Source organism: Fringilla coelebs (genome assembly GCF_963513975.1).
Source record: "Fringilla coelebs genome assembly, chromosome: 8".
Lineage (NCBI taxonomy): Eukaryota > Metazoa > Chordata > Aves > Passeriformes > Fringillidae > Fringilla > Fringilla coelebs.
In genome coordinates, this window is record NC_140066.1 from 34,589,309 (window position 1) to 34,615,720 (window position 26,412).

General features: G+C 43.3%; 1 protein-coding gene across 4 annotated transcripts in view; it reads left to right on the forward strand.

Moving 5' to 3' along the window:
* The window catches only part of DOCK1 (dedicator of cytokinesis 1), a 273,196-nt gene that overhangs the window by 6,902 nt on the left and 239,882 nt on the right, over positions 1–26,412 (forward strand). For all 4 annotated transcript variants that reach the window (XM_084210278.1, XM_084210275.1, XM_084210277.1 and 1 more), the window contains exons 2-5: positions 15,425–15,508; positions 21,114–21,154; positions 23,131–23,186; positions 25,155–25,251. In XM_084210278.1, coding sequence (XP_084066404.1) covers positions 15,425–15,508; positions 21,114–21,154; positions 23,131–23,186; positions 25,155–25,251 — 278 coding nt within the window. The remainder of the gene's footprint in view (positions 1–15,424; positions 15,509–21,113; positions 21,155–23,130; positions 23,187–25,154; positions 25,252–26,412) is intronic.

Genomic DNA, 26,412 nt, shown 5'->3' on the forward strand with positions numbered 1-26,412 from the left:
TGAGTTATTGGAATACTTTCCTCCTTTAGCTTGGGGGGGAGAGGAAATCACACCCTGTGTAAACCCAAAAAATGTTCAATAAGAGAGAATTCCTGTAATTCTGAAACTTTCTCTCCCTTTTCAGACTGTAGTTGTGCAAACATTTATATATTTATGGAATTATCTGCCCATGTTTATGTAATTTGTGCATTAAATCTGATTTCTGATGTAAAGATTTGTAATACAAGAAGCTGCAGTTGCTGCATTTCAGTTCCATCAGCAGAAATATGAAATATCTCTGGAAATATCTTTCTGCTCCATATAGCTTTGTAACTAAACTGAAATAGTTGCATTGAGAACTATTATGTGTAATCATGTACCCTCTATGTAACAAAACAAACAGATGGGTGAAGAACTGCAGCAACCACTGGCTGCCATACATGAATTTGGGGGTTTTTTTAATTTTTTTTAGCACTTCTGCTTTATTTTGAGTGCTGCTTATATTATTTCAGCACAAAAACCCTTTTTAGAACTTGTTTGCAGAGGGTTTTGGTGGCTGATTTTGCCTTGAGGGTGTTGGAGTAGCAAAATGTCTTTGTGTTCCCCAGTAGAAAATACCAACAAGCGAGTGGAACAGAATTTGCTGTGTAATTTCTGAATGGGAATGGCAGCAAAATTGTACATAATCAATGTTTGTGCTTGTAGGCACTTGGGTTTTTGAGGCACACTGTTTGTACATCCCTGCTCTTGCAGTGGCTGTGCCACTTTTATGGATGTGCTGCAGAAATTATTGAATATTGAGGTGGAAAACCTGCTGGAGCTGCTGCCTGGCTGAGCAGGTCTGGGGGTTTTGGGAAAATCTCATTATCCCTGAGGAGTCCCACGTGGGGAGGGCAGCAGGAATTATCTCCCTTGAGGAGGAACCTCCTGTCTTGACCTGGGGGGGTTCCTGGCTGGTTTTGGCAGAGCTTCCTGGAGCATTTGGCATTGCAAGGTAGGCACTTGGGACTGGAGAGAGCACAGAGCTAATGTTGATTTTTTTTTTTTCTTTTTGTTTGGGTTAGGGTTGGGATTGAAAGTGTTCGAGATAGTATTTTGTGTTTGGATTTAGATGTTTATTATTTCTTATTTATAGTACAGTTTTATAAGTTGTGAGTTTTACAGTATTTTACTAACAAGATACAAAATTGTTTTATATCAATTTTTATAAGGTTTTTTAAGGAAAAACTATAATTAAGAAATGTCACTTAAATTGCTTTTATTTTTAATTTAATAACTAATTACTTGTGTTCTGTAATGTGAACTTTTTTGTTTAATTACAAAATACTACTTAAACTCCTGAAGAAGAAGGTGAAGAAGTTACTGCTTTACACTTGCTGGTAGTCAGGAGGCAGATTGAAGGTGTTTGATTTGGTATTTCCATCCCTGGAGGTGCCCAGGGCCAGGCTGGATGGGGATGGAGCACCCTGAGATAGTGAGAGCTGTCCCTGCCCATGGCACAGGGTGTAATGGGATGAGCTTTAAAACTTTTATTTTAGTTTTATGTGTATTGCTATGTTTTAAAACTTTAAATTCTAATTTTTTTACTCTGTGATGTTACACACTTCTATTTAAACTATACACTTATAATTTTATTGTTATTAATTAATTTTGGGAGCTTTATTTACAGCTTTAATTCAGATGTAGTGTTTTCTTGGGGGTCTGTGCCTTTCAACACAAAAAGTCTAAAATTCTCAGCATGCAGGGTTCCAGCACAGGTATCTGAAATACCTGAGAGCCTCTTGAGGCACACAGATGCCTTCTGCAAGTGCAGCCTGAGGTGTTTGTGTTTGCTCTGCCTTCCTCCTCCTGCTTATCCAAACAAAGCACGGAAGTGCCGGCGTCACCGGCTGGGGCTGGATGGAATCAAACGTAAAATAACATCTGTGGAGGGACAGGGCCCTGTGTCCTGGGAGGACAGGAACAGATGGGGCCACACTGTACCCAAAAACCTTCAGCTGGGCTCTCTTGGGGGGGTTTTCCTCCGTTTTCATGCATGGAAAAAAGGAAAAACCAGAATTTGGAACAGGGCCTGAGTGTTCCAAAAGGTCAAGGAACAGAGGAGTTCACGTTGTACCCAAAAACCTTCAGCTGGGCTGTGTTAGAGGAGGTTTTCCCCATTTTCATGCATGGAATAAGAAGGAAAAACAGAACTCAGAATGTGGCCAGAGCATCCGGGGAGGACAAGGACCAGTGAGGCCGTGCTGTACCCAAAAACCTTCAGCTGGGCTGTGTCAGGGGGATTTTCCCTATTTTCATACATGGAATAAAAAGGAAAAATCAGAACTTGGAATAGAGCCTGAGTGTCCCAGAAGGACAAGGAACAGATAAAGCCATGCCGTACCCAAAAGCCTTCAGCTGGGCTGTGTTGGGGGAGGGGGTTCCCTATTTTCATACATGGAATAAAAAGGAAAAATCAGAATTTGGAACAGGGCCTGAGTGTCCCAGAAGGGCAGGGAACAGAGGAGTTCACACTGTGCCCAAAAACCTTCAGCTGGGCTGTGTTGGGGTGGGTTTCCCCATTTTCACGCATGGAATAAAAAGGAAAAACTGGAACTAAGAGAGACCGTGGCCAACCCTGGTGCTGCTGGTGCCTCTGGGAGTGGGCAGGGGTACAGGATGATGGGGAGCTCCACTCTTCCCTTCCCTGCCTCCCAGCTGCTGCTTTAGCCTTGAGCATCCTCCTCATGGTGCCAGCTGGTCTGCAGGAGGAAATGTTGGCAGCAGGGAATGGTTCAGGGCATGGAGTTGGGTGCTTTTATTGAGGAGTTGCTTCATGCAGCGTGTGTGGATCAGAAATGGAGTGGAAGCAACTGGTAATAGAAAAAAAAGTGCTCCTGTAGCAGAGCCTGCCACAGGAAATCTCTCAGTGCTGAGCCAGATGGAAGCTGTTGATGAGAATCGAGTTTGTGAGTCTTGAGGCAGATGGTGAAGGATTGAAAAGGACGCTTGCTTTCAGGAAAATCTGCTGTGCTTATGAGTGCAGTGAGCAAATCCTGCCCTGCCAGGGCTGGGATTATTGAGGGGGTGGCTTGGAATGCCCTGCCAATGCTGTTCTCTGAAGGAGGGCTTGCACTGTGCAGAGATATGGTGAAATGTGTCACTTGGGCCAGCAAAGTTGGAGATAAGGGCCTGTGGGAATGTTTCTGTTGATAAATAGGAGGTTAATCTCTCAATGTGGGAGTGTATGAGTGGAAACTAATATCAACATGACAAGAAATCTTTAATTACTGTTTTGAGGATGTGTCCAGCAGCTGTTGTTTGATTGACTTTTTCCTGCTGCTTTGAGGTGCTGTGGGAGAATTGTTCTTTTGCATTAATCTGTGGCTCATTTGTAGCTTTAATATAAAAAACAATGCTTACACTCAAGCCTTTTGTGTGCTCTGTCTAACCTGAGGTGGTGGTGCTGTTACCTGGTGTCCAGCCTCTTTTTTTTCTTTTACTTCTCTTCTTTTGACCTTTCAAATTCCCACCAATTTTCTACAGCCATCACCTGTTGCCTTGTCATCCCTGCAGGAATTCCTTCCTTCCTGCTCACCCTTTCCCCCATTCTTATACTGCCTCAGTCTTGCTTGTTGCATTTTTCTTGCCATGCCTGGTAGGTGTTGGTGTTTCCATCAATCCATCACTTTCTTTGACCAGGATTCTTAGGTGGAGAAGACTTGAGAGCCTATTTTATTTCCTTCTGTCTGAGCCTGGTGTGTCTTGTGGGTTTGCTTTGGTTTTGTTTTTTTTTTTTTTCTCCTTCTCTTGATTGATTGCTGAGGTTTCCAGTATGAAGAGTGGCTCAAACTGATTGTAAAAAACAAAAAAAAAAAAAGGAAAAAAAGTTTGTGGCAATTTAATTAAAAAAAAAAAAAAACAACTTGGGAGTGTTTTGGCTTCTGTTTCACACCAGAGTTGATCTGTAGAAGGTTTGTGTTTGTTATGGCAGGATCCAGCTCTGTCCTTCCCTGTCAGCAACACCTCTGGAGCTGCTGACAGTCTCTGTGCCACCTCTGTCACCTCCACTGGGCTGCTCTGCCCTTTTTTGGTGCTGCTCACTGACCTTTGGGCATAAAGGAACCAAGCTTTTTGTCCAGGCCATGGCAGGAGTGTGCACAGGGGCAGCTCAGAATTCCTGGAGCACTGGGACTGCCTCACAAACAGCTGGCATAGACTCCATTGTAAAAATAATTTAGTGACATGTGACAAAGCAGTGGATAAAGATCCTTTTCCCAGAGATTTCAGTCATTGAGCTGTTTTGGTGAGGAAACAGCTGTCCTTGCTGACACTGAAGTGGCTGGAGATGAGAACAGATATTTTTTGTGGTGCAGAGATATTTCTTGGCCAGTAATTTCCACAGTGTGTGAGTCAAAGGGGACAAAACACCAACCCCAAACTTTTTGATGCAGAGCCAGATATTCTTTTGGTATTTATTACACTACACTTTATTTGTGTTTGCTGGTTGTGTTCTTGAGCGTTTGACTGGAACCAAGACTCTAAAAGGATTTAAAAAGCACATTAGATGTTTATCTGGTAATAAGGACATCTGCAGTTAGATGGGATTGCTCTGGTGCTGAGCATTGCTGCCCTGCAGAGCTCCAGGAGGTGCTCATGGGTGAGGGAATGTTTTATAAGCCTTGATCTGTCTCCAAAGTGCTGATGGTGGGAATTGGACTTTGGATTCTGCCTGGTGCGTCTCCTGCTCAGTCCCAGTTTTGGGATGTTGATGGAGGTGGTGCTTGTGTGAGATTAAGGCAAAGGCTGGGTTAAACCAGTGCTGCAGCCAAACTGGGAATGGGGTCCCAGCAGCTGGTGCAGTCCCCATCCCTGGAAGTGTCCAAAACATGTGGATGTGGCACTTGGGGACATGGGCTGGTGGTCACCATGGTGCTGGGCTGACTGTTGGACTGGATGATCTTGGAATCATTAAAGTTGGAAAGGACCTTTAAGATCAGCAAAGTATTTTTGAGAAAAACATCCCAAACCTTCTTTAAGAATCATTTGAGTCTTCAAATGCTAAACTATCTTTCTTTGAGTTCTGTGGGGAGGGAATTCTTATTCCCCAAAAATAAAGACTGGATATACCAGATAAGCACATTTTAGTCAAGACTTGAGAGAATGACTCAGTTGTGGTGCTGCTGACATTGTTGGAAGTTTTGTGTGGGTTCAGCTCTGGTTTGATTTTCTCCTTGAATGTATTCTTGAAGTGATTTATTAACAGATTTTTATCAATCACTTGTGCTGCAGAGGAGCCTCTGTTTATTTACTGGGCTGTGATGAGTGATGGAACTGGTTCAGATTTTTGCCTTAAACACAGAAAGTACAGTTTGGGCTTCCTGCAACAGCTGCACTTTCCACAGTTAGAGCACACAAAGGTGAACGTGTTCTTGGCTGAAAACCAGGAGTTTTAATACTTTTAGGGCTTGAATATTTAAAATATTGGCATAACTGCAAGCTTTTACAGCCTGGGTGTGACACCATCTATAACACAGTGTGCTGATCTTAAATCAGGATATAAACTTTTAAGCCCAGGAGTTCATGTATTATATTTGTAAAGGGCTGTCTGGATGCTTCCATATAATTTACATAAAAAGTGTGGTAAAATATAAAATAATTTTGTGCAGGGGGAACTAGAATAATTACGTGCCAGCTTAGGTTTTCAGGAGATGGGTAGTGACAGCTTTGAGAAATGCTTGAGTAAACTGAGTGAGAAGTAAAATATTGGTGATCATTGATGAAATCTTGAGTTCTACAGTTGTTTCTCTTTTTGCTGCATCTGCACATGACAGAATTTGTATTGTCACCTTTGCATGCAGCAGCTTCCTCTTGCTCTTGGGCCATCCACGGAGCAAGGAATATTTTTAAAGTTTAAATTGTTTTTCTCAGAACAATGAGGGCTGCTTAGCAAGAGAACTGAGTTAGATTCCTGCAGGAAAATGACACAAATAATCTCCCCACCTTTTACAGCACAGGTCCCACTGCTGAGAGCTCCTGGTGTCTCAGAGGATGCCTTCATCAAATGTAGCCAGGGTGAATGTGTGGTTTATTTGTCAAAAACAAGCTGGTTTGCTGGGCATGAATTGTGTGAAGTGTGCTGGCTGTCATTATTTTGTTTTTTTAATAGTTCTGTTTTGAGGTAGAGGTACTGCAAGTGGAGATGAGTTGAAGAGTTGAGAAATAACCACTGATTTTAGATGAATGCAGTATTTTTTTCAGCAAGGGAAGCAAACATTTGAAGGTGGAAGTTACACTGTCTAGCCCAGCACAAGCTTTGCTGCCTGTTGGAGCTTTCCAAACAGAGACATTGAAGCAGATTTGGGGAATCATGGCAGGGAAATCAGTCCCCTTAAGCTGTTGTTTGCAGTGCTAGGAACAGCCTGGGTCTGCTCCTTGGCCAGGAGCTGCCTCTTGCCCCTGCTCTGCCCTGGGCATGTGCTGGCTGCTAATGCCTCCCCCCTTTTCAGGGAATTCTCAGAGGGATGCTGGGAAAAAAACCTGCAAAAAGGGGGAAAGAATAATCAAAATACTCCCTTGCTTACAGCAGAGGTGGGTGAGTTACTGCTGGATTAGTGGCACCTTAATCACCCTCCTGGCATTAATATCTGACCACCAGGGGGTTTTAAAATGCAATTTCCTTGGGTGATTATGCTTGGGAAGGAAGGAGTTACGGCTTTGAATGATTCTGAATTAACAAGGGCAATTTGGAGGCTCAGGGCAGTGAGGGAAGGAAGTCTAAGGGTTATTTTTGATGTGTTTCAGTAGGCTTGAAGGGTGCCTAAGGAGTGGGGAACCAAATTCTTACCTGGGAATTCCTGTGTACATCTGGGATCGATTGCTGGGCTGCACCAACTTTAAAATACCAATTTATTACACTATAAATGTATTAAAACTCATTGATAGATTTAAATAATAATAATAATAAAAAAAGGGTTGGACTTGATGATCCTTGTAGGTCCCTTCCAACTCAGAATATTCTGTGATTAGGCTAGAAGAGGCTTTAGAATTATGAAGTGAACTCATAATAAAGTGAATGGTTGTGAATGTACAGGTGGCTTCTTATTGTGCCACAAATGTGGAGCTCAGGGTCTGGAAACAGATTTAGGGTGTTCCTCTACTCTGGTTTTCCCCCTTCCCAGAAATCTGAATTTCTGGAGTAAAACCTGATGCTGGCTCTTTAATGAATACTGGGATCATACCAGTTACTCTCCCTTATTTCTTCCAGAATGAACACTAAGATTGGTGTGGGTTCACAGGATTCTCTGAGGTGGGGAAATTGGAATTACAGGGATATGAACTCTCTGTGAGAGCTGCCCCAGGGCTGGAGCTGAGAGGGAGCTGGACAGTGACCCTTTGTTAGGGCCAGTGGCCGAGCCAAGTCCTCTGGAAGCTGCCCCAAGCATGTGATTGCCTCTGCTTTGGAGAAAAACAATTTTTCCCTGTTTTTGCAAAATGCTGCTCTTATCTTTGAGTGCATTCAGTGCTGTTTGACTGCTCCCATGGTGATTTTTCCTCCTAATTCCAGCGTGAGGTGCAAATTCAGGAAAAGTGTCGCTGATTTCCCATTTCTGCCCTAGCCTGGCTGTTTTGGGAGAGAGGGGGGGGAAAGTGTTACTGGGTCCAGCTGGGGCTCTCAGCAGGTCATTCCCCTCTCTGGGTGTTCTTTTGGGGAATGCAGAACAAGTTCCTTGGGGTTTCTTTGACTTGGGGTCTGTACTCTTGCTGTTGGACCCTGATAATGCTGTTGGAGCCTGATGATGTGATGGCAAAGAAAAAGAAATTGAGTAAGGTTTGATGTGTAAAAAGCCTCAAACTCCCTTCATCTTTTTTCTCCCATTCCAGAGGTTTTCCTGAGAAAGGAACAGAGGAATTTTGATTTTGTTTTCCCTTGCAGAAATACTGAGGAGGAAGAACAGTAGGAAATGAAAGCATCTTCCCACCACCTCATTTCCTCCTTGCTTTAGGCTCTTTGCTCTGCATCATCAGCTCTGTGTTGCAGTGGATTGTGTAATTTTTTTTCCTGTTTCCACAGCAGTGTAAGAGGAGTTTCAGTGTATTGAACTTGATTTTATAGTCCTATTAAAACATAGCTGTGCCATTAAGCTCACTGCTGTAGTAATGCTTAGTAAAGACACCCTTTTAGCACAGTTTTGCTCAGTGGAATTTCCTGTCATGGCAAGGAAGAGGCTTGAAGAATTAGAGGCTGATGCCTCAGGGATGTTCACAGGGAGCTCTGTGGCCTCCTGGAGCACCAAGTTGGGCCTGGGGGAGCTTTGACATCATTTGTGTGGGTTTTGCCTGGAGTGCTGTGTTGGGAAGGACTTGAGGGTTTCCAAGTCCCTTTCACACACTGGATTTAAGAGTGAGCTTGTGACATTTGGGATGTGCACCTGTGTGTGTTGGACATAAGCTAAACCAGGGGATGTTTCACTCAACATGAGGAGCTCCTCTCCACGAGGGTGGCAGAACACTGGAACACTGCCAGGGAGGACATGGAGCCTCCTTCTCCGAGGGAGACACTCCAAACCTGCCTGGGTGTGCTCCTGTCACCTGCCTTGGCAGGGGGATGGACTTGGATCATCTCCAGAGCTCCCTTCCAACCCCACCTGGTCTGGGCTTCTGGGGCTGGATTTGGGACTCCTCCTGAGCTGTCCTTGCTGTTGGTTTTTGGGGTTTGTGTCTGTATTTGGGATGTCTCCTGGGGCTGTCCTTGCTGTTGATGGAGTTTCTGCTGTCCCTGAGCAAGCTGGCCCCTGGGCAGTGCAGGCTGAGGATGGGCTGGGTGCAGTGCTGCTGCCAGGGAAGGGCAGGGATGGGGACACATCAGGCAGGAGTGGGTGTGGAGCTGCAGCCCTGCCAGTTCTGGTCACTTCTCCTCTCCTGGGGACCCTTGGCTGGAGGATGTGGTCTGACTCACCACCAGCCCAGGCACGTTTGATGCTCTGCCAGCACTGACCAGAAGCTGGATGAGTTCTTCTCCTCTCCAGCCTTTAATGCTTGTCCTTCTCCTGCCCTGCAGACCCCTGGGGGCGTTTTCTACACAGCAGTGTTGAAACTTTTGCACATTTTCTAATAACCACGTGTAGAGGTGGTTTTGAAATTTGCTGAATTCCAAGCACTGAAATCCTTTCTTGAGGCACAGATTGTTTTTTGGGTGAGCACAGCCAATGCTCAGATGCTGTCCTTGCCTTCCTGGAGGATGGTGCTGGAGCAGGAGCCAAGTTACAGCTCCTTAGTGGCCCCCAGTGAAATGAAGGAGGTCTGAGGGAACATCAGAACTCACTCACTTTGTGATTCTGAGTTACCACAAGACAGATGCCAAAACATCTGCCTCTGGATAATGTTTTGTGTTAGTCTAAATCAGCATCTTGCTTTTTCTGCAAGAGCCAGTGTTGAGAGCTCGGGGTGATGTGATTACTCTTTGCATCCAGGGTGTTTCACTTAATGGACTTCTTAATATTAAAAATCAATTTGGATGTTCTTGATTGTGCCTCTTGTTAGCTGTGCATTATGGCACATTAATAATGCTGTTAGAGTCAATAATAATGTGTGTATATATATATATTTTAGCACTAGTTTCAGCTTTATACCCTCAGTACTTGGTGGTGAAGTACTGTGAATACAGATTAGCCAGGAGGAGGGGGGAGAGCTGGTAAAATGGTGACTGAGCATTTCACTTCATTAGCTCCCTAGAAATAAAGTCTCTGCCTTGAAATGGGGGAGGAAGGAAAACAAGAAACTGAACTTGCTTCTTGGAAATCTTGGCTTCATCCAGAACTCTTCATTTCAGAGAATCCCAGATTTATTCAGGTTGGAAAAGAGCCCCAAGATCTTTAAGGCCAAGCAGTGCCCAGTCCCCACCTTGTCCCCAGCCCAGAGCTCTGAGTGCCACATCCAGCCCTTCCTTGGACACCTGCAGGGATGGGGACTCCAAACCTCCCTGGGCAGCCCCTTCCAATGTCAAATCACCCTTTCCATGGGGAAATTCCTGCTGATGTCCACCCTGAGCCTCCCCTGGTGCAACATTTCTTGTCTTCTTTTTGCTTTTGCTGGGAGCAGAGCCTTATCCCCCCCGGCTGTCCCCCCCTGTCAGGGAGCTGTGCAGAGCCACAAGGTCCCCCCTGAGCCTCCTTTGCTCCAGGTTTTATTTCTTTCTATATTTTTAATGACTGCAGAAAGGACAAGTGAGCATCTTGTTTTGTCCTCCTCAAGCTCTGCCAGCAGGGCTCAGCAGGGTGGTTGCACTTTGGGAAGGCACCAGCCCCCAACTTTGGGGTTGTTCTGGATTTCTGAAGTTTCCTCAGTTTATTAATTAATTCACACTGGGTGGTGAGTGCTGAGACACCAAGTGTGATGCAGACACATCGCTGCCTTTGCCATCTGGTGTGAAACCTGGGGTGTCTGCTGGTGCTTGGAAAGGCTTGGTGGCCCTTCACTCTTTGTGTCCTGACTTTGGAAGAGGGAACCAGGCTGGCATTGCAGGGATTTCAGCCTGAGGAGTTCCAGAGGCTGCTTGAGGGTTCTCTCACCCTCAGCAGATGCCCTGTGTAGTGATGGAGGAGTTTGCAGGCGAGCCCTTGTGTGTTTCAGGAATTTGCTGCTCCCAGAGAGGAGTGAAAGGAGCTGTCTCACCTTTGTCAGGGAAAGTGGTGATAAATCCTTTCTATCTACTTGAACTCGTGGGATTTGGGCTAATCCTGTGATAAAAGTCACATTTGTGGATTTAATCAATAAGATTAGAGCATCACTGGGCAGGAGGAACCTTGAGCAGGATTTTCTCCTTTAGCTTGGTGGTAGCTGTTCAGATCTGAGGATTTCTCCAGGCTTCTCCTCTCTTCAGGAAATGATTTTTTTGGGAACGTTTGGATAACAGAATAATTAAAATATTGAGAAAGAACTCTGACTCAAGCTTGGTGAGACCAGGAATGACAAAACCCAAGGTGAGGGTGAGAGGATCTACCCTTGGTTAATGCACGTATGAAATAATTGTCTTTAACAGTTCTCAGGTGCAACTCCTGACTCAAACACTGCTTTTTTCTTTTGCTTCTCCATTAGCCTCAGGTGTAGAAATTAGAAATTCTTCTGGGTGCGTAGCAGAGGACTAAGGAATCTGCCTGAATACTCAAATCATCCACTTTCATTTTAGGGAAAATAGGAAAACCTTCAGGTGTCTTTTAATACCAGAGAATTTACAAAAGACTTTGCTTTCACCTCTGCAATTTGTCTGCTTTTATTGAAGAAGCACAGTTAGGATTTAGGGATTTTTTTTTTAAAGCCAGTGTAAAATAAAGCTGGTAATGTGTTAAATGTAGTTTGGGTTCATTCAGGAGTTCAGAATGATTAATACAGCCTTTAGAGCAAAGTAATACCAGGGAATATTACTCTGTAACATTTTTATGCTGTCTTAAGATATTTCACCTTTTGTACTGTTAGAAAAAAGCTTTTTCATTATAAATTGATGTTACCTTTGTTTGCTTTCTCCTTTGTTTCCACCACTAATTCTTCTAGTGTTGGCCCCCTCATTTTTCTGGTGAGTGCAGATTGAGTGCAGCTCACAGAGGTGTTTGTTTTGTGCTCTTGAATGGTAAATGGGGGTTTGGTGCAATTACTGAAATGCCCTGTTCAGTGTTCCTTTCTTTATCAACTCCTAGAGCTGGAAAAATGCCTCTTTCTGTGCCCACACTTAATCCTTTGCTTTTGGCACTTTGGGACCCTTGGGTGGATGTTGTATTTTTAAAATTAGGCAAAACATACTTCAGTGAAAAAAAAAAAAAAACTTAAAAAATAGAAAGCTGTACCTCAGGCTTTTAAATATTTTAAATGGTAGCTGAGGATACAGTTGATGAGACAAAATGCAAACATACCAGTTTCATCCTTTACTCCTCCAAACTTTGTCTTTTCCTTTTAATTAAAGCTTTGTTGTTTGCTCCAATCAAGCATTTTCTGTCACAACATCTTTTGATGCCTCTGTACATAAAAAAAAACTTCCTGTGAGAAGGAGTTACCTGCTCCCTTGCAGGGGAGTTGTGGTGCAGTTCAAGCCTTGCTTTGTAATCACAGGGGTGGAATGCACTTCATAGTTATTTGGGTTGTTTGCTTCACGATCTGTCAATGCTGTTGGAAGCTAGAAATGTGATTTATTTTCTCTTGCAGACATATTTTTCACACATATATATATATTTTTGAAGATAAATCACCCCTCCCTGGCTCCTCAGTCAGTTGAGGTCAGTGGGAGCTGGTGTGGGCAGTAATTACCATTTGATGGCTGTTTGTCATCTTCTGTCAGAAGAATTGGTCATTCCACTGCAGCTCCTGCTGCCTGACCTTCCTTGTTGTGACAGACACTAGTTTTAGCACTCTTGGGCATAAATTTTAGTGCCTTTTATTCATAGCTGCCTTTGATCCTGAGTGTTATTCCACTTAAATGCTGGAGAAATGCTCAGCTGAAGTGTGAATTGAGTGCAGGACTGGTTTTTAATCTGTTAGAATGCAGATTTTTCCTGGCTGGGATGTCTGGTGTGAGTCAGTGAAGTTGCTTGTCAGGGTCCTGGAGGTGGGAGACTGTCCTTGGATCCATTTCTGGATGTGTGAACATCCCAGGGGCCCTTGGCTGAGCTGTGAGCACTGAAGGGATCTCAATAAACACCCTAAGGATTGAGTTGTTTTGTGTTGCACTCCAGGCACACAGAGTTTGGAGGAGTTAGGGCTGTGTAACTTTGTTTTCCCTGCTATGCACAAAAGCTGAAATGAGAATATTTCTGGGGAGTGTTTCCAAGCAGACTGTCCCACGTGCTCTGTGTTCACTGCTGTGAACAGTTCAAAATGCTCATTTTTGTTAAGGTTTTTCTCAGAAGCCCCTTCTCCTGCAGGGTGGCATTCATGGCTCTCAGATATCCTGTGCCAGATACCTGGGAGGGAGAGTTTATCTGTCTCTAATAATGACTGAATGAAGGAAAACATTAAAACACAAATAGCTTGGCTTATTTTGATGTCAATAAAAACTGTTACTTTCTAAAAGCTTCATTTAAATCCTGGTGATGTTGGTCTCTGCAGTGCACCTGACCTTTATTCTTTCTACCCTGTAGTGTGTTTTTATTCCATTAATAATCTTCCACCTTCTACAGTGTTTTCCAAACTGCTTTTCCATGTCTTTATTTTTTTCTACTTGTGCACCCAGCTTTATTTATTTACCTCTTCACTCTAAATTCTGTCAAGCCAGAGGAATTCTGCAGAGAAAAGGACCCAGCCAGCCTGGGTGGGTTGATTTATGGGTGAGCCCAATGGGTTATAAATGGATTTATTGGTGATCCAGTGGATTATTGATGGGTGAGCCAATGGATTTTGAATTTATTTATGTGTGAGCCAGTGGGTTATGGATTGTTTTATTGGTGAGCCAGTGCTTATAAATTGTTTTATGGGTGAGCCAGTGGATTATGGATTTATTTATTGGTGATCCAGTATTTCTTTGTGATCCAATGAATTTATTGGTGAGCCAATGGATTATGGATGGATTTGTTGGTGAGCCAATGGTTTTTACATTGATTTATTGGTGACCCAGTGGGTCATGGATTGATTTATTGGCGATCCAGTCAGTTATGGATTATTTATTGGTGATCTAGTGGGTTATGGATTGATTTATTGGTGAGCCAATGGATTATGGATTGATTTATTGGTGAGCCAATGGCTTATGGATTTATTGGTGATCCAGTGGATTGATTTATGGGTTCTCCAATGGGTTATGAATTATTTATTGGTGCTCCAATGGGTTATGAATTATTTATTGGTGATCCAGTGGGTTTATGTATTGATTTATCGGTGATCCAATGGATTATGGATTTATTTATTGGTGATCCAATGATTTAGGGATTGATTTATGGGTGATGTAATTGATTATTTATTGACTTATTGGTGAGCCAATGGATTATTTATTGAGGATCTGGTTGTGAGCTGGAATTCCTGGGGTTCTGTGGAGAATAAATTTCTGGAACTGGAGCAGGCAGTGAGCTCTGTGCCCCATCCTCGTGCTGGGATCAGAGCTCCTCTCATGCCCCCTGGGATGTTCCTGGTGTGTGAACATGCCCAGGTTTGGGCTCAGAGCAGTGGTTTTGTGCAGTTCCCAGTTCCTGCTGATGTGGTTTGTGGAGTTGATCTCCTGTAATGCAGGAGGAGTGCTGGGGTGGGAGGGAGCTGCCAGGGAAGGCAGGTCTGGATCCCACCTCTCATGGCTTCATGTAGAACTCTGCCACAGGTTTGGAATTTGAGGGTTTTTTGGAAGTGCTGTTACCTGTAACGAGTGTGGAGTGGGTTGTGGATGCTCTGTGAATTCCTGGTCTGAAATAAATTTCTTCTGACTGCCACATGTCACTTATCCAGCTCTTTCTGTTCCAATAAAACATCCCTGAGCCCTGCCCTGGGAGCTGAGGCAGAAAGAAAAGCAGTGAGAATCTCAGGGGGGGTAGGAACTTCAGAGGTAATTATTATGTTCCAAAAATGCTTTTGTTTCCTGAAGAATTACAACAAATAGTGAGGAATTCTGATTTTCAGGTATTATTGATCCTCTTTGGAGGGAGTAGCTGCAGTTGTAAATTGAAGAAGAAACTTCTGTGGGTCCACCTTGAGTAAAGTTCTTTAATTTCAATCTCGTGAAATATTTCAGTCTCTACCTTCAATCATGAGGACCCTCCTTGGTATTGGAAGATTTTTTTTCTCCTACTGAGCATTTACTCCATATAAAACTTATAAAAATTAGGTTTTAGGAGTTGTAAATGGTTTTTTTTTGGATCATGAGTATTTTTTGCCCAACTAAACCTGGTTTGTAGCATTCTTTGTCAGAAAAATTTGTAGACATTGGCCAGATTTTCTTTTGGGAGTGGCAGGGAGGAGTGGTCTTTGAGTTCCTGTTGGATTTGTTGTAGTTTATTGTACAGCCTCTGCCACTCAGAAATTCTAAAATCATATTTTTCAACGTCCTATACATGCAGTGAATGAATGAAATGACTGAGAAATCATCCTTTAATGTTGGTGTGGCAATTTGAGTTTTCTAAAGACACTTTGTACATTTTTTGTGTGTTGAGCTGACAGGGGAAGACAGAGCAGTTCTTTGTAGAACTGCCTAAAATTGACACAAAGTGCTGTGGAAGGCTGGCAAATACAACAAAAATTGAGTCTATTGCCATGAAGAAGCAAAGCATTATAAACACAGTGAGGCACAGCTTTAGAAAGTGAACTTGTGGGGGTTTTATCATGTTACAAAGGGAATTATTAATGGATTTAAGAACTTGGCTGTATTTTTATAGATCTTAATTTATTTTTTTTTTTAACAAAAAGGTTCAGAGTGGCAATAATGAGTAATAAGAGCAGTGATGTGATGAAACAGCTGGAATTGTTGCCTTGCCTGTACTAACAGCAGTGTTCCCTCTGCCAGCTCTCTACAACTACGATGCCAGGGGACCTGATGAGCTCTCCCTGCAGATCGGGGACACCGTGCACATCCTGGAAACCTACGAGGGTAAGATGGCAAAAACTGAATTGAAAACCAGGATTTTTTGGGGGAATTGCATTCCTTTTCTGTTTGTGACCCTCTTGAATTGGAAGGTGGAGCAAATGGATTGATGAACTGATAAAGCACTGGGTTTTCTGGGGGAAGAAGAATTTTCCCACAGCTGGGTTTGTGTGGATCAGTTGTAGCCTCTCCCCCATAACAGAGAAATGAGAGATGCTTTTTGGGAACCCTTGGGTGATGCAAAACCACTTGCTGCTCTAAGAAGTTTAAGCTGAATTTGAAAGTCACCCAGGTCTTGAATTATTTGTCTTTTCTGAGGTGGGTGCCTGTGTTAGTGATTTCAGCCTTTTCCAGGTGCCTCTTTGGATGTGAAACTCTACAGACATCACCTGTACCAAAACCTTTCTTCCCTGATCCTTGTACAAGGGAATTCCAACGCTGAGTTTGATAATCAGCATGATGTGGAAATTGTCACAACGTTTTCAGCTCTTAATCCACGCAAAATAAAACTTTCATTATATCCTTGAGTTGGAATTTTATGGCGTGCTGCAGTTTGGAGAGGTGTGGGGAACACAGAACTAAAGTGTGTGTTTAAAATAGTGTGTAACATTGTTTGTCTTGTGGAAGCATGGTTTATTTTAATATATTGATTTAATTTGCTTCTCTAGACATTGATCTGGGTGATAAATTTATTTTAGGTAATGGATTAATTGGATTTTTAAAAATGCTATATTTATTGAAACAAACAATGCTATTTCAATAAGACTTGATCATTACTTGAAGTGGAATTTTTGAATTTTCTCATTATTCCTGGGCTGGCTTTTTCTTTGAGCTCAGTTTGCTGCTGCAATGCCAAGTTTGACTCTGAGCAAAGCAATCTTTCCACTATCTGATGTTGCATGCTTTAATAAACCCCTAATAATGCAAAGATTTTAAATGCAAATGGAGCAATTCAAATATTGCACAGCTTTGTACTTCTATATAAAAATAGATTTATTTAATGAATGTGGGAGTAACTGAGCAGGGAATGTGAAACCCTATTAAATGCTGCAATCCTATCAGATGCTGAAACCCTAATAAATGCTGACTGTTCCCAAATAAATGGGACAGTGGGGATGGGCCACGTTCCCCAGGGCTGGAAATACAGGAAAACCTTCACCCTCTCAGGGCTTGGAGCTGGGATGAGTTCATGGTAAAAGAAATGCAAATTCCTGTTCTCCAAAGCACTGATTGCTCATTCCTGACCTGAGATGGGGAAACTTGAAAAAATGTTTTACAAATCAAACAAAAACAAAGGGTAGCAAGTTTACAAAAGCTCTTAATATCCTCAGTTCAATACTTCAACAGAATATATCGAGCACAACGGACCACAATTATCTAAACCTGTTTTAATACTTATAAAGGATGAACTTTCTTTACTTTTTAATTTAGTTAAAAAAAACTGTAGCATTACTTCTCTAATTTATTATTTCTCTAAATTCTGTAACACCTAAATCTCAAGAAACTCTCCTGAACTACAACAAACTAAGACCAAACCTCTTTCTTAGCCTCTCAAAAGAACTCTCAACATTTCTATTCCTACAAAACCATCACCAAACCACAACAACCAAACCTAAGACAGATATCTAAGGGATGCTGTAACTCTTCTCTCGTGTTCAGAGCTGCCAGGATCAGGGGATTATTTGAGTTGTTTGATCTCCTGCTGTCCCTGGATAAAATTGCTGTGGGTTGTGCCCCTGGGAGGTTTTGTACCCTACAAATTCCCAGGGGTGTGCCAGGCTGAGGTGGGAATGGGCCCATCCAAAGGAAAATCCTCTAATTAAATAATCCTGGGACAGAAAAGTTGTTGGGAGAGTCAGTAAAGCCTTTTTGCTGAGGATTTTGCCTTTCCTACCCCTTTTCCCTGTGGGAAAATCAGTTGGCTTTTTTTGTGGATACCTGCTTTGCTCCTCCCATCCTGAGTATCCATCTCCCCCCAGTCCAAAATAGATTTGATACTATTTTAAATTAGTTTTCTGCAATAATTCCTAAGTTGAGAGCAGTTTTGAAGACTGGTCTGTGTCTGTGGGCTTTGAAGTGGTAGAGTTTGGGGTTTTTTTGGTTTTTTTGCCCTCTGAATCTGCATTGCCAAGACAAACTCATAGGAAACCCTTGCTCAGATGAGGACCTGGAAGGGCTCAGTCTCACATCCATGGTCTGCAAGATCTGATTTTAGGACAGATGTAGGATATCTGTTGCTGCCATATACTGGAATTAATTTGAGTTGAACTTTTCTGATGTGTTTAAAATAATATTTACTTTTGTTCCCCATGAGTAGAACTTTGTGTTTATTATTAAAGTTTTGACATTTTAAATTCTAATAGTGGAAACTTTTTTTTTCTCTGAAATGCAAAAAAATTGTGTAGAAAGAATTCAGTGTGTGGATCCTGTAAAGTTCTGTAAAATTTCAGTCTTGATGAAAACATCCCCTGTTTTTATGGGAGTGAGTGAATTGGAAATGAATGTACACATTTCATTATTAAATACTAAATTTGTGTTCTTCCAGGAACCAAAGTAAAGATGAGGCTACTCTCTAGACTAATTAATATTGAAAATTTTTTTTTTCTTTTAGGGAGTATTTTAGTTTATTTTTCAGTTAGAAAACTTTCTCTGCCCTTCTAATCTGAGCCTTAGAGGAAAAGCCATTGGAATTCCCAAATATCCTGCTCTGCAGGAGAGGAGGATTGCATTTTGTAGTAGATACCCTAAAACCCAAGGATTTGCCACATTCTGGATTAGTACTTCCCACATCTTTATTGTCTTAATTCTGTTTCTTGACATTATTTGATGGAATGGGCAAATGGAACCATATGATCAATAAATGTGGCTGATTAAGGGGAATTGCTGGGAAATGTAACAGAAAATCAACCTTGAGACCAAGATTAACTGTTGGAGCATCAATTAATTTCTAGTGCTGCTGTGAGAAGGGAGTTTGGTTTCCCAAATAGGGATTTTCACAGAAGTTATACTTGATATTATGGGAAAGTTTAGATTTTGTTGCAGGTTTTTTTGTTTCTTTGTGAATGCAGTGGAAGTGTCAGAATGGATGCATTGTTTGAGGGTAACCACAGCAAATTCTTGAGTGTCTTTTGCAGCTTTGAGAGACAGAAATATTTTATTGGTGTCTTCTTAGTTGAGCATTTCCTTGGATGTGCATCTCCACCTGTTTGGTCCCAGATTTCTTAAGGGCAAGGTCTGGTCTTGAACAGGTCCAGGGATGAGGAGTCCACAGCCAGGGCATCACCTCCTTCCCAGGGGAGGAATTCCTGGAATCCCCCAATGTTGCTCTGATTTTTTAAGATTTTCTCAGCCTTCTGATTTTGACATTCTTTTAGAGAACTTTCTCACACACTTTCTGTAGATAGCACATTGTTGTGCATTCCTTTATGGAGGAAGAGAACTTTGATGGACTGTTGGTTTGTCCAGTGTCATTGGAGAGGTGGCACTGTCACCCTCCAATCCACTGTCACTTTTGGAAAACTATAAATGTTGGAGTCAGAAAATAAACTCCCCTTTTGCTCTTCACCTTGAGAGCAGCAGTGTGTGCCTGTGTTCTTTTGTGTTCCATAGCGACACCCCGGTGCTTTGGGCTGGAAAGGACCCCAAATCCCACCCAGTGCAGCCCCAGCCATGGCAGGGACACCTTCCCCTGTCCCAGCTGCTCCAGCCCCTGTGTCCAGCCTGGCCTTGGGCACTGCCAGGGATCCAGGGGCAGCCCCAGCTGCTCTGGGAATTCTGTCCCATTCCTTCCTCACCCTGCCAGGGAACTCTTCCCAATTCCCAATCTCCCACCCATCCCTGCCCTCTGGCAGTGGGAGCCATTCCCTGTGTCCTGTCCCTCCATCCCCTGTCCCCAGTCCCTCTCCAGCTCCCCTAGAACCCCTTCAGGCCCTGGAAGGCCCTGAAGGCTTTGAAGTGATAGAAGTTCATTTTTGTGGCTTTTTCCCCCCTCAATTTGCATTGGCAAGAAAAACTCATGGGAAATGCTTGCTCAGTTGGGGTCTCTGCAGACGAGAGATGAGGAGTTGGAAGGGCTCAGTCTCACATCCATGGTGAGCTCTGAGCTCTCCCTGGAACCTTCTCCTCTCCAGGTGAGCCCCCCCAGCTCTCCCATGTTTTTGGGGAGTTATTTAGAGATGGCTTCACCCTTTGAGTGACCTTGCCCCCATCTGAGCCCCTTCTTGGGCATCCCCAGTGTCCCCAGGTGCCCCAGTGGGAGCTGCATGGGCGCCCTGGGCTCCCTGCCCAGCTCCAGGTGGGACCTGCCTGGCCACAGCAGCAGCTCTGCAAGGAGCAGCAGTGCAGCCAGTTCTCCAAGGCAGGTTTTGGCTGCTCTCTTCTCCATGATCCTGGCAGCTCTGGCTGCAGAACTTCAGGAAGCAGAGGTTCATCCATGAGGAGCTGTCTTTGCCACAGGGCTTTTATTCCACAGGATGTCCTGAGGCAGCACAGGAGGTGGGCTGGGAGAAGAAATAATGATTGTTTGTTCTGCAGTTTGTGCAGTGCATCTGATCAGAGTTCTGTTGTTCAGCAGTTTAAACTCCAGGACTTCAAAATGTTGCATTATTCATCTGAAACTGTGGGAATTCGGGTTTTTTTTATTAGGGTTGGAATCTGTGCATGGTTTTCAGGCAGTGGAGTGAGCACAGGCAAAAGTGTTTTGCCTCCTTTGCACCTGGCCAAGACTGGGAGTGCTGATTTCAGCAGCAGCAGTTTGGTGTTCTTGGGAAGCAGTGGGAATGTGGGATGTGAGGCTGTGGCAGCCTCTCCTGGGAGGTGAAGTGTGATGGTTACAAATTTGAGATTTTTGAGGTGGCACTAGCCCAGCCCCAAGTGCTGCAGGGAGGAGGTGATGAATCCCTTGGGCTTGTGCTTCAGGAGAGCAGACTGAAAAATCCCCTGTGCTTCAGCCTTTAATTTGGATTTCTGGCTCCACGTTGTGCATAATGAATTTATCAGCATGTGTTGGTTTCATGGAAGTTTCCCCCTGTTCCCAGGGCTGGAACTGCAGTTTTTATTCCACATCTGCTTTGTGATCTTCCCATCCTCCCCTTGACAAGGATGCTGTGCTGTTCAAACCCTTCTTTGCCAGGCTCAGTTTTCCAAAAGGGCTCCTTGCTTTTGTATTTTGATAAGTGACCCCTAAATTCCCAGGCATTCCTGTTTCCTGGGGAGATGGCTAACAGCTGAAGACTTGGATTTGTGGGATTTAAGTGGATTTTGAAATGGAAGTCACCTCTCTGTAAATTTTTGTCAAGTTAATGCTCTTAAGTAGGTTTTGTTTGTATTGGTGAATTAGTAATTAAAATTAAATGCACAGCAATTAAACACATCATGTGAACCAACATCTGTCATTTACTTCTCTCCATTATCACTCAGATTTTACACTTTTCCAGGATGACTTGTTTTACCAGGATATTTATTAAGCCTGTGGAAAACTGAAATTGAGGTGGGATGTGCAGGGCTGAAGCATGATCTGAAACCACCTCAGGGTGCTGCTGAGCTGGGGAGGAGCAGCTGGGAGGTGCCATAAATGAACTTTTTCATGCTTTTCCCCTTTTGTCTCTCCCAGGTTGGTACAGGGGTTATACACTACGGAAGAAATCCAAGAAGGTGAGTGTTGCCAGAGGGTGGCCCTCATTTTTCTCTTACACTAGGAGGGGTTTTGGCCCTGGGTGTGTGGGTTTGGTGGAGCTGGATCCCAGGTTGCACTGGTCCCTGCTGCTCCTCTGTGTCCTCAGCCTCTGGTCAGTGGGAGTTTTCCAAGTTAATGAAAACTGATTTTAGCAAGGCCTAAAAGATGAGTGGCAGATGCAGCTCTGGGGTCCAAAGGGAGGATGTGGAGCTGCTGGAGAGAGTCCAGAGCAGGCACAGGATGATCCCAGGGATGGAGGAGATGCTGGGAGAGCTGGGATTGTTCAGCCTGGAGAAGGGGAACTTTGAGGTGACCTCAGTGTGGTCTTGCAGTGCCTGAAAGAGCTGCAGGGAAGATGGAGAGGGACTTGGGACAAAGGATGGAGGGGCAGCACAGGGGAGAGTGGCTTTAAGCTGAAGGAAGGGAGGTTTAGATGGGATATTGGGAGGGAATTGTTCCCTGGGACGTTGAGGGCGGGCTGGGATGGAATTCCTGGAATTGCCCAATGTTTTGATCTGGAAAGGACCTTAAAACTTATCCAGTGCCACCTCTTCCATGGCAGGGACACCTTCCACTGTCCCAGGCTGCTCCCAGCCCCAGTGTCCAACATTGGGCACTGCCAGGGATCCAGGGGCAGCCACAGCCTCTGTGGAGAAGAATTCCCAGAGCAGCTGGGGCTGCCCCTGGATCCCTGGCAGTGCCCAAGGCCGGGCTGGAGCACCTGGGACAGTGGGAGGTGTCCCTGCCATGGCTGGGGTGGCACTGGATGAGCTTTGAGGCCCCTTCCAAGCCAGGCTGTTTTGTATTTCTGTGATCCCAGGTTTTGCACTTTAAAGGTAAAGCAGTCACTAACTCTTGATACGCATCATCTTTTTTGTGTGTGCAGACACTGCTGCACCCAACTTCTCCTCAGGGAAGAGCTCAGACCTTGGTGTTCTCCTCTTCTCTGTTCAGAGGCTGACACTGCTTCTGTTCAACCCTGAGTTCCTGGAGAAATGCAGCTCCCTGACCTTGGGAGTTTTCAGTTGTTCCCTTTGGAGAGGGGAGGAGGCTCCTCCTGCTCTGGAATTTCAGTGTGCACCAAGGGCTGCATTGGCAGCAGCTTTTCTGAGAGGAAACCACACAAATGCTGGTTGTAGCATCATGTTTTATTTTTTGAGCCTCTTACTTCATAGTAGTAATTAAACAAAATTAAACTTCAGGGCTTGCTGCTTTTTTCACTGAAACACTGCAAATGCCATGTGTGCCTCCTGAGGTGTGTTTTTAGTTGTTTCCATGTCTAAAAGTAGAGTTTGGTGGTTCATCCCACCCATTTCCTTACCAGGCCTGGGTTTTCATTCTGTTTTTATACTTTGCCTATATTTTTTTTTTGTGTGAACACATTGAGTTTCTTACAAACCATATTTCATGAACATGCTTTTTGCAGTCTGAGAAGCAATCAGATGTTTTTCTTGCCTTAAATTAATTCCACGTGTTGCTGCATTTCTCTGGCTGCCACTAAATTTAGTGATTTTGAAACATTTTTAAACTGGGGTAAAAATTCACATGTCCATGCACTATTTCCCCTGGTGGCTTCCCAAGAATTTCTCTTATTGCATTCCCAGATGATCAGAAAACTGAACTCCTACATTGAAGAGTGAGATGGTGGAATTTGCTTTATCAGCTTTACTTGGATTATTTTTAAAACATTGTCTTACTTCTGGTATCTTGATGAATTTAGAATATTTTTTCAGAGAAACTGTAAGGTTGCAATAACATCTTGAAAGGACAGGTAATGCAATGCAAAAATTCAGTATTTATTAAAAAAGTCCCAAACACAACTCTTCTGATGCTTGAGGATGTGAATGGCTCTGCACATCCCAGCAGTGTTTTGGCATATTTTGGGTAATAAACACAATCTGTTGTGTGCAGCTGGTTAAATAACACATTTTTTTCCTCTCCCTCCCTCTCCAAGGGCATATTCCCTGCCTCCTATATCCATCTTAAGGAAGCAATCGTTGAAGGCAAAGGGTAAGTTGGGTTTGAAAAGAACAAAACTCCTTTTTCTTGCTTTATCTGCATCATTTCAATGCATTACCAGGTAACTTACACTTGTTTCCAGGTAGTTTTCTGCCTCACTGAGAAGTTATTTTGTGTTTTTCCCATTCCTTTCCCTGGTGTGTGCAGTGGTTTGAGCTGCATTTGTTGTTCAGCAGCTCTTCAGATCCTTTTTGTACCAAATCAGCTTTGCTGGGCATGCAGGTAGAAGTCTCTAACATGGGTATAAAAGTTGAGTTAAAAACCAGGAAAAAAACCCCAACCAAATCCAGAGAAAAAATGAGGTGGAGTGAAATTAATAAATCATTACCTAGGTATGAAATGGACTGAAACAGGATTAAAATGTTTTATTCCTTTGTGCCTGATTTATTTTTATACTCTGTTAAATATGTAAATGATCAAAATGCTAATCATGAGATTGCTGCATAATGACATCTTCCTTGCTGATTGCAAAACTGCCTTTAAGTACTCTACTTCTGCAATATTCAAAGATCTGGCTGGTGTTTCTTACCTTCATGGCACTTCATTTTAAAACAAATCATACAGAAACTTCGTGGGAAGGAATTGAGTCTTAATTTTTCATTGTGAGATTGATATTTTGAAAAAAAAAACAATCAAAGAGCAGTATGGTGGCCTTGTAGGTTGGGCTCATCTGGTTTTTATCTTGGTTGTTTCTTGCAAAATAAATCAGTCAGTAGTGAATGTTCTAGTGAGGTGTGCATTGATATCCTTGGGAGTGGACAGATGAGGAGAGGGTGGGAAAAATTCTCAAAGGGGTGGAGGGATATGAGGAGAGAGGATGGCCTTAAACTGAAAGAGGGCAGGGCTGGATGGGATATTGGGAATTGGGAATTGTTCCCTGGCAGGGTGGGCAGGGCTGGCACAGGGTGCCCAGAGCAGCTGGGGCTGCCCCTGGATCCCTGGCAGTGCCCAAGGCCAGGCTGGACACTGGGGCTGGAGCAGCTGGGACAGGGGAAGGTGTCCCTGCCATGGCAGGGGGAAAAATGATGCCTCAGGTTTGGCTTTTCTGTGTTTCACATTCTGGGCTGCTTTAGTGTGTGGGGCTGGGCTCACATCAGGGATGCTGAGCTCTGTGCACAGAGCAGGGAGACAAAACAATTCCTGCTCCAGCTGGGCACCAAGGACAAATGAGCCAAATCTCAGGCCAGGAGCACAAACCCCGTGGGCTGGAGAGAGAAAAACAAGCAGGGTGGGACTGCAGGGGCTGAAGCTGGGATGGGACAATGAACTGCAAGGTGCAAATGGAGCAGAGCTGATCCCAGGGAGAGACCCCGTGCCCGGCCGGGCATTTTGGGGCCATTTTGGGTCATCTTGGGTGCAGCCCTGGCTGGGCTCTGGTGCTGCCCAAGGTGGGTCCATGGAGGAGATCCTTTGGATAAATCCCTGCCTTATTCTGGGCCTCTGTCCAGCCTCTGTCCTAGGTCAGCCCTCACAAGGCATCAGTTCATCTTTGATCCCTTCCAACCTAAGCCATTCCATGATTCCATAATCTGAGCACATCCAAGTACCTTTTACAAGGTGTGGTTTTACTGGTGTGCTTCAGTGTCTGATAACATCTTATTTTTGCTTATAAATTTACAAGTGATGCTAATTCCAGCCCACTTCTACTCAGTTCCCTTTGGCAAGGAACAGTTCTTCCTCAGGAATTATTCTTCATCAGGTGATTTAGATTAGATACCAGCACAAAAATCTCCACAGGAGAGGCTGCTCTGTGCAGTTGTGGTGTCACCATTCCTGCAATTGCTGAGAAATTGTGTGGATGTGGCACTGGGGACGTGGCTTAGTGGTGACCATGGTGGTGCTTGTTGTGCTCAATGACCTTAAAGCTCCTTTCAAACCTTAACAATTCTGTGCTGCTTCATTCCCACTGAAGCTGCTGCTTTGTTCAGCTTTTTGTTTTTTTTAACTCTTTCTCTTCAGCCAACACGAGACTGTGATCCCCAACGAGCTGCCCCTGATCCAGGAGGTCACCACCACACTGAGGGAATGGTCCATCATCTGGAGACAGCTCTATGTGGTGAGGCCAGCTCAGGAAAGCCTTCCCCCTGGGAGGGTTTTGGGGGAAAAGTATTGCTGGGAAAGGTGCAGGAGAAATGGGAAGCAACTGCTGTTTATGAAGGAATACTTAATGAATTTCCCCTTCTGTTGTTGTTTCTAGAGGTTACTTTCAGTGCTGAAAATCCATGTAGCATCATCTCTGCTAAAGCACAAATCTCAGGAGCTTTTTGTGCTTGTTAAAGCACAAATCTCTTGCCTGTTTGCTCAAATCTCTTTATTTTCTTGTGCAGAATCAGGGGTTTTTTTGAGTGCTACCTTGATCTAGCAATAGTTTGTTGAGCAGTTACAATCCCTTTTTCATGTAGGTTCTACTATGTTATATATACAAAACATACAAAATATACATATATAAAACATATAAAATGTATAATAAACATATAATATATAAAACATATAAAATGTATAATAAACATATAATATATAAAACATATAAAATATATAATAAACATATAATATTTATATAAAACATATAAAACCATGTAATATATATTAAACATATTGTTTATATATTCTTTTATATATAATATATTAAAACATATAAAGCATAAATGACATATATCTATATAACATTATATAGATATGTTTTATTTTTAAGGTATATACAGATTTGGAGTAATTTAACATGTAATTTTAATAAAGAAATAGTGTTCAGGCTGTTTCTTAAGGCTGTCAGTCTCTGTTATGAAATAATTGAGTATTTAGTGTTAAATTTGTGAGTTTAAACTGAAAGCTTTGTAAAATTATCAGTGTAGGCCTTTAACCTTGCAGTATTCCTTTACATAAAGTCAATTGTTCCCAAATTTTGACACCTTAATTTGCATACTTGTTTATTTTGGTATGCTAATGTTTCAACCACATAAGAATATATTCTTAGAAATTTGCAGTGATAATTATTGCTAGTCTCTCAGATGGGAAGCTACAAAACCAGAGGTGAAAGTGCACATAAATAAGATCAAGGGTTCAAATTTCTATTTAAAAGTGCAGTTCAGATGTGAAGCAAAGCCTGCAGTGGGATTTAAGGGACCTGGCCCACACTTGTGGTGCTCTCATTGTGCAAGGTCACTGTAACAAGATAATGGGAACATGAAATTCCTTTATTTAAAGCAGGGTTTAATGCAGT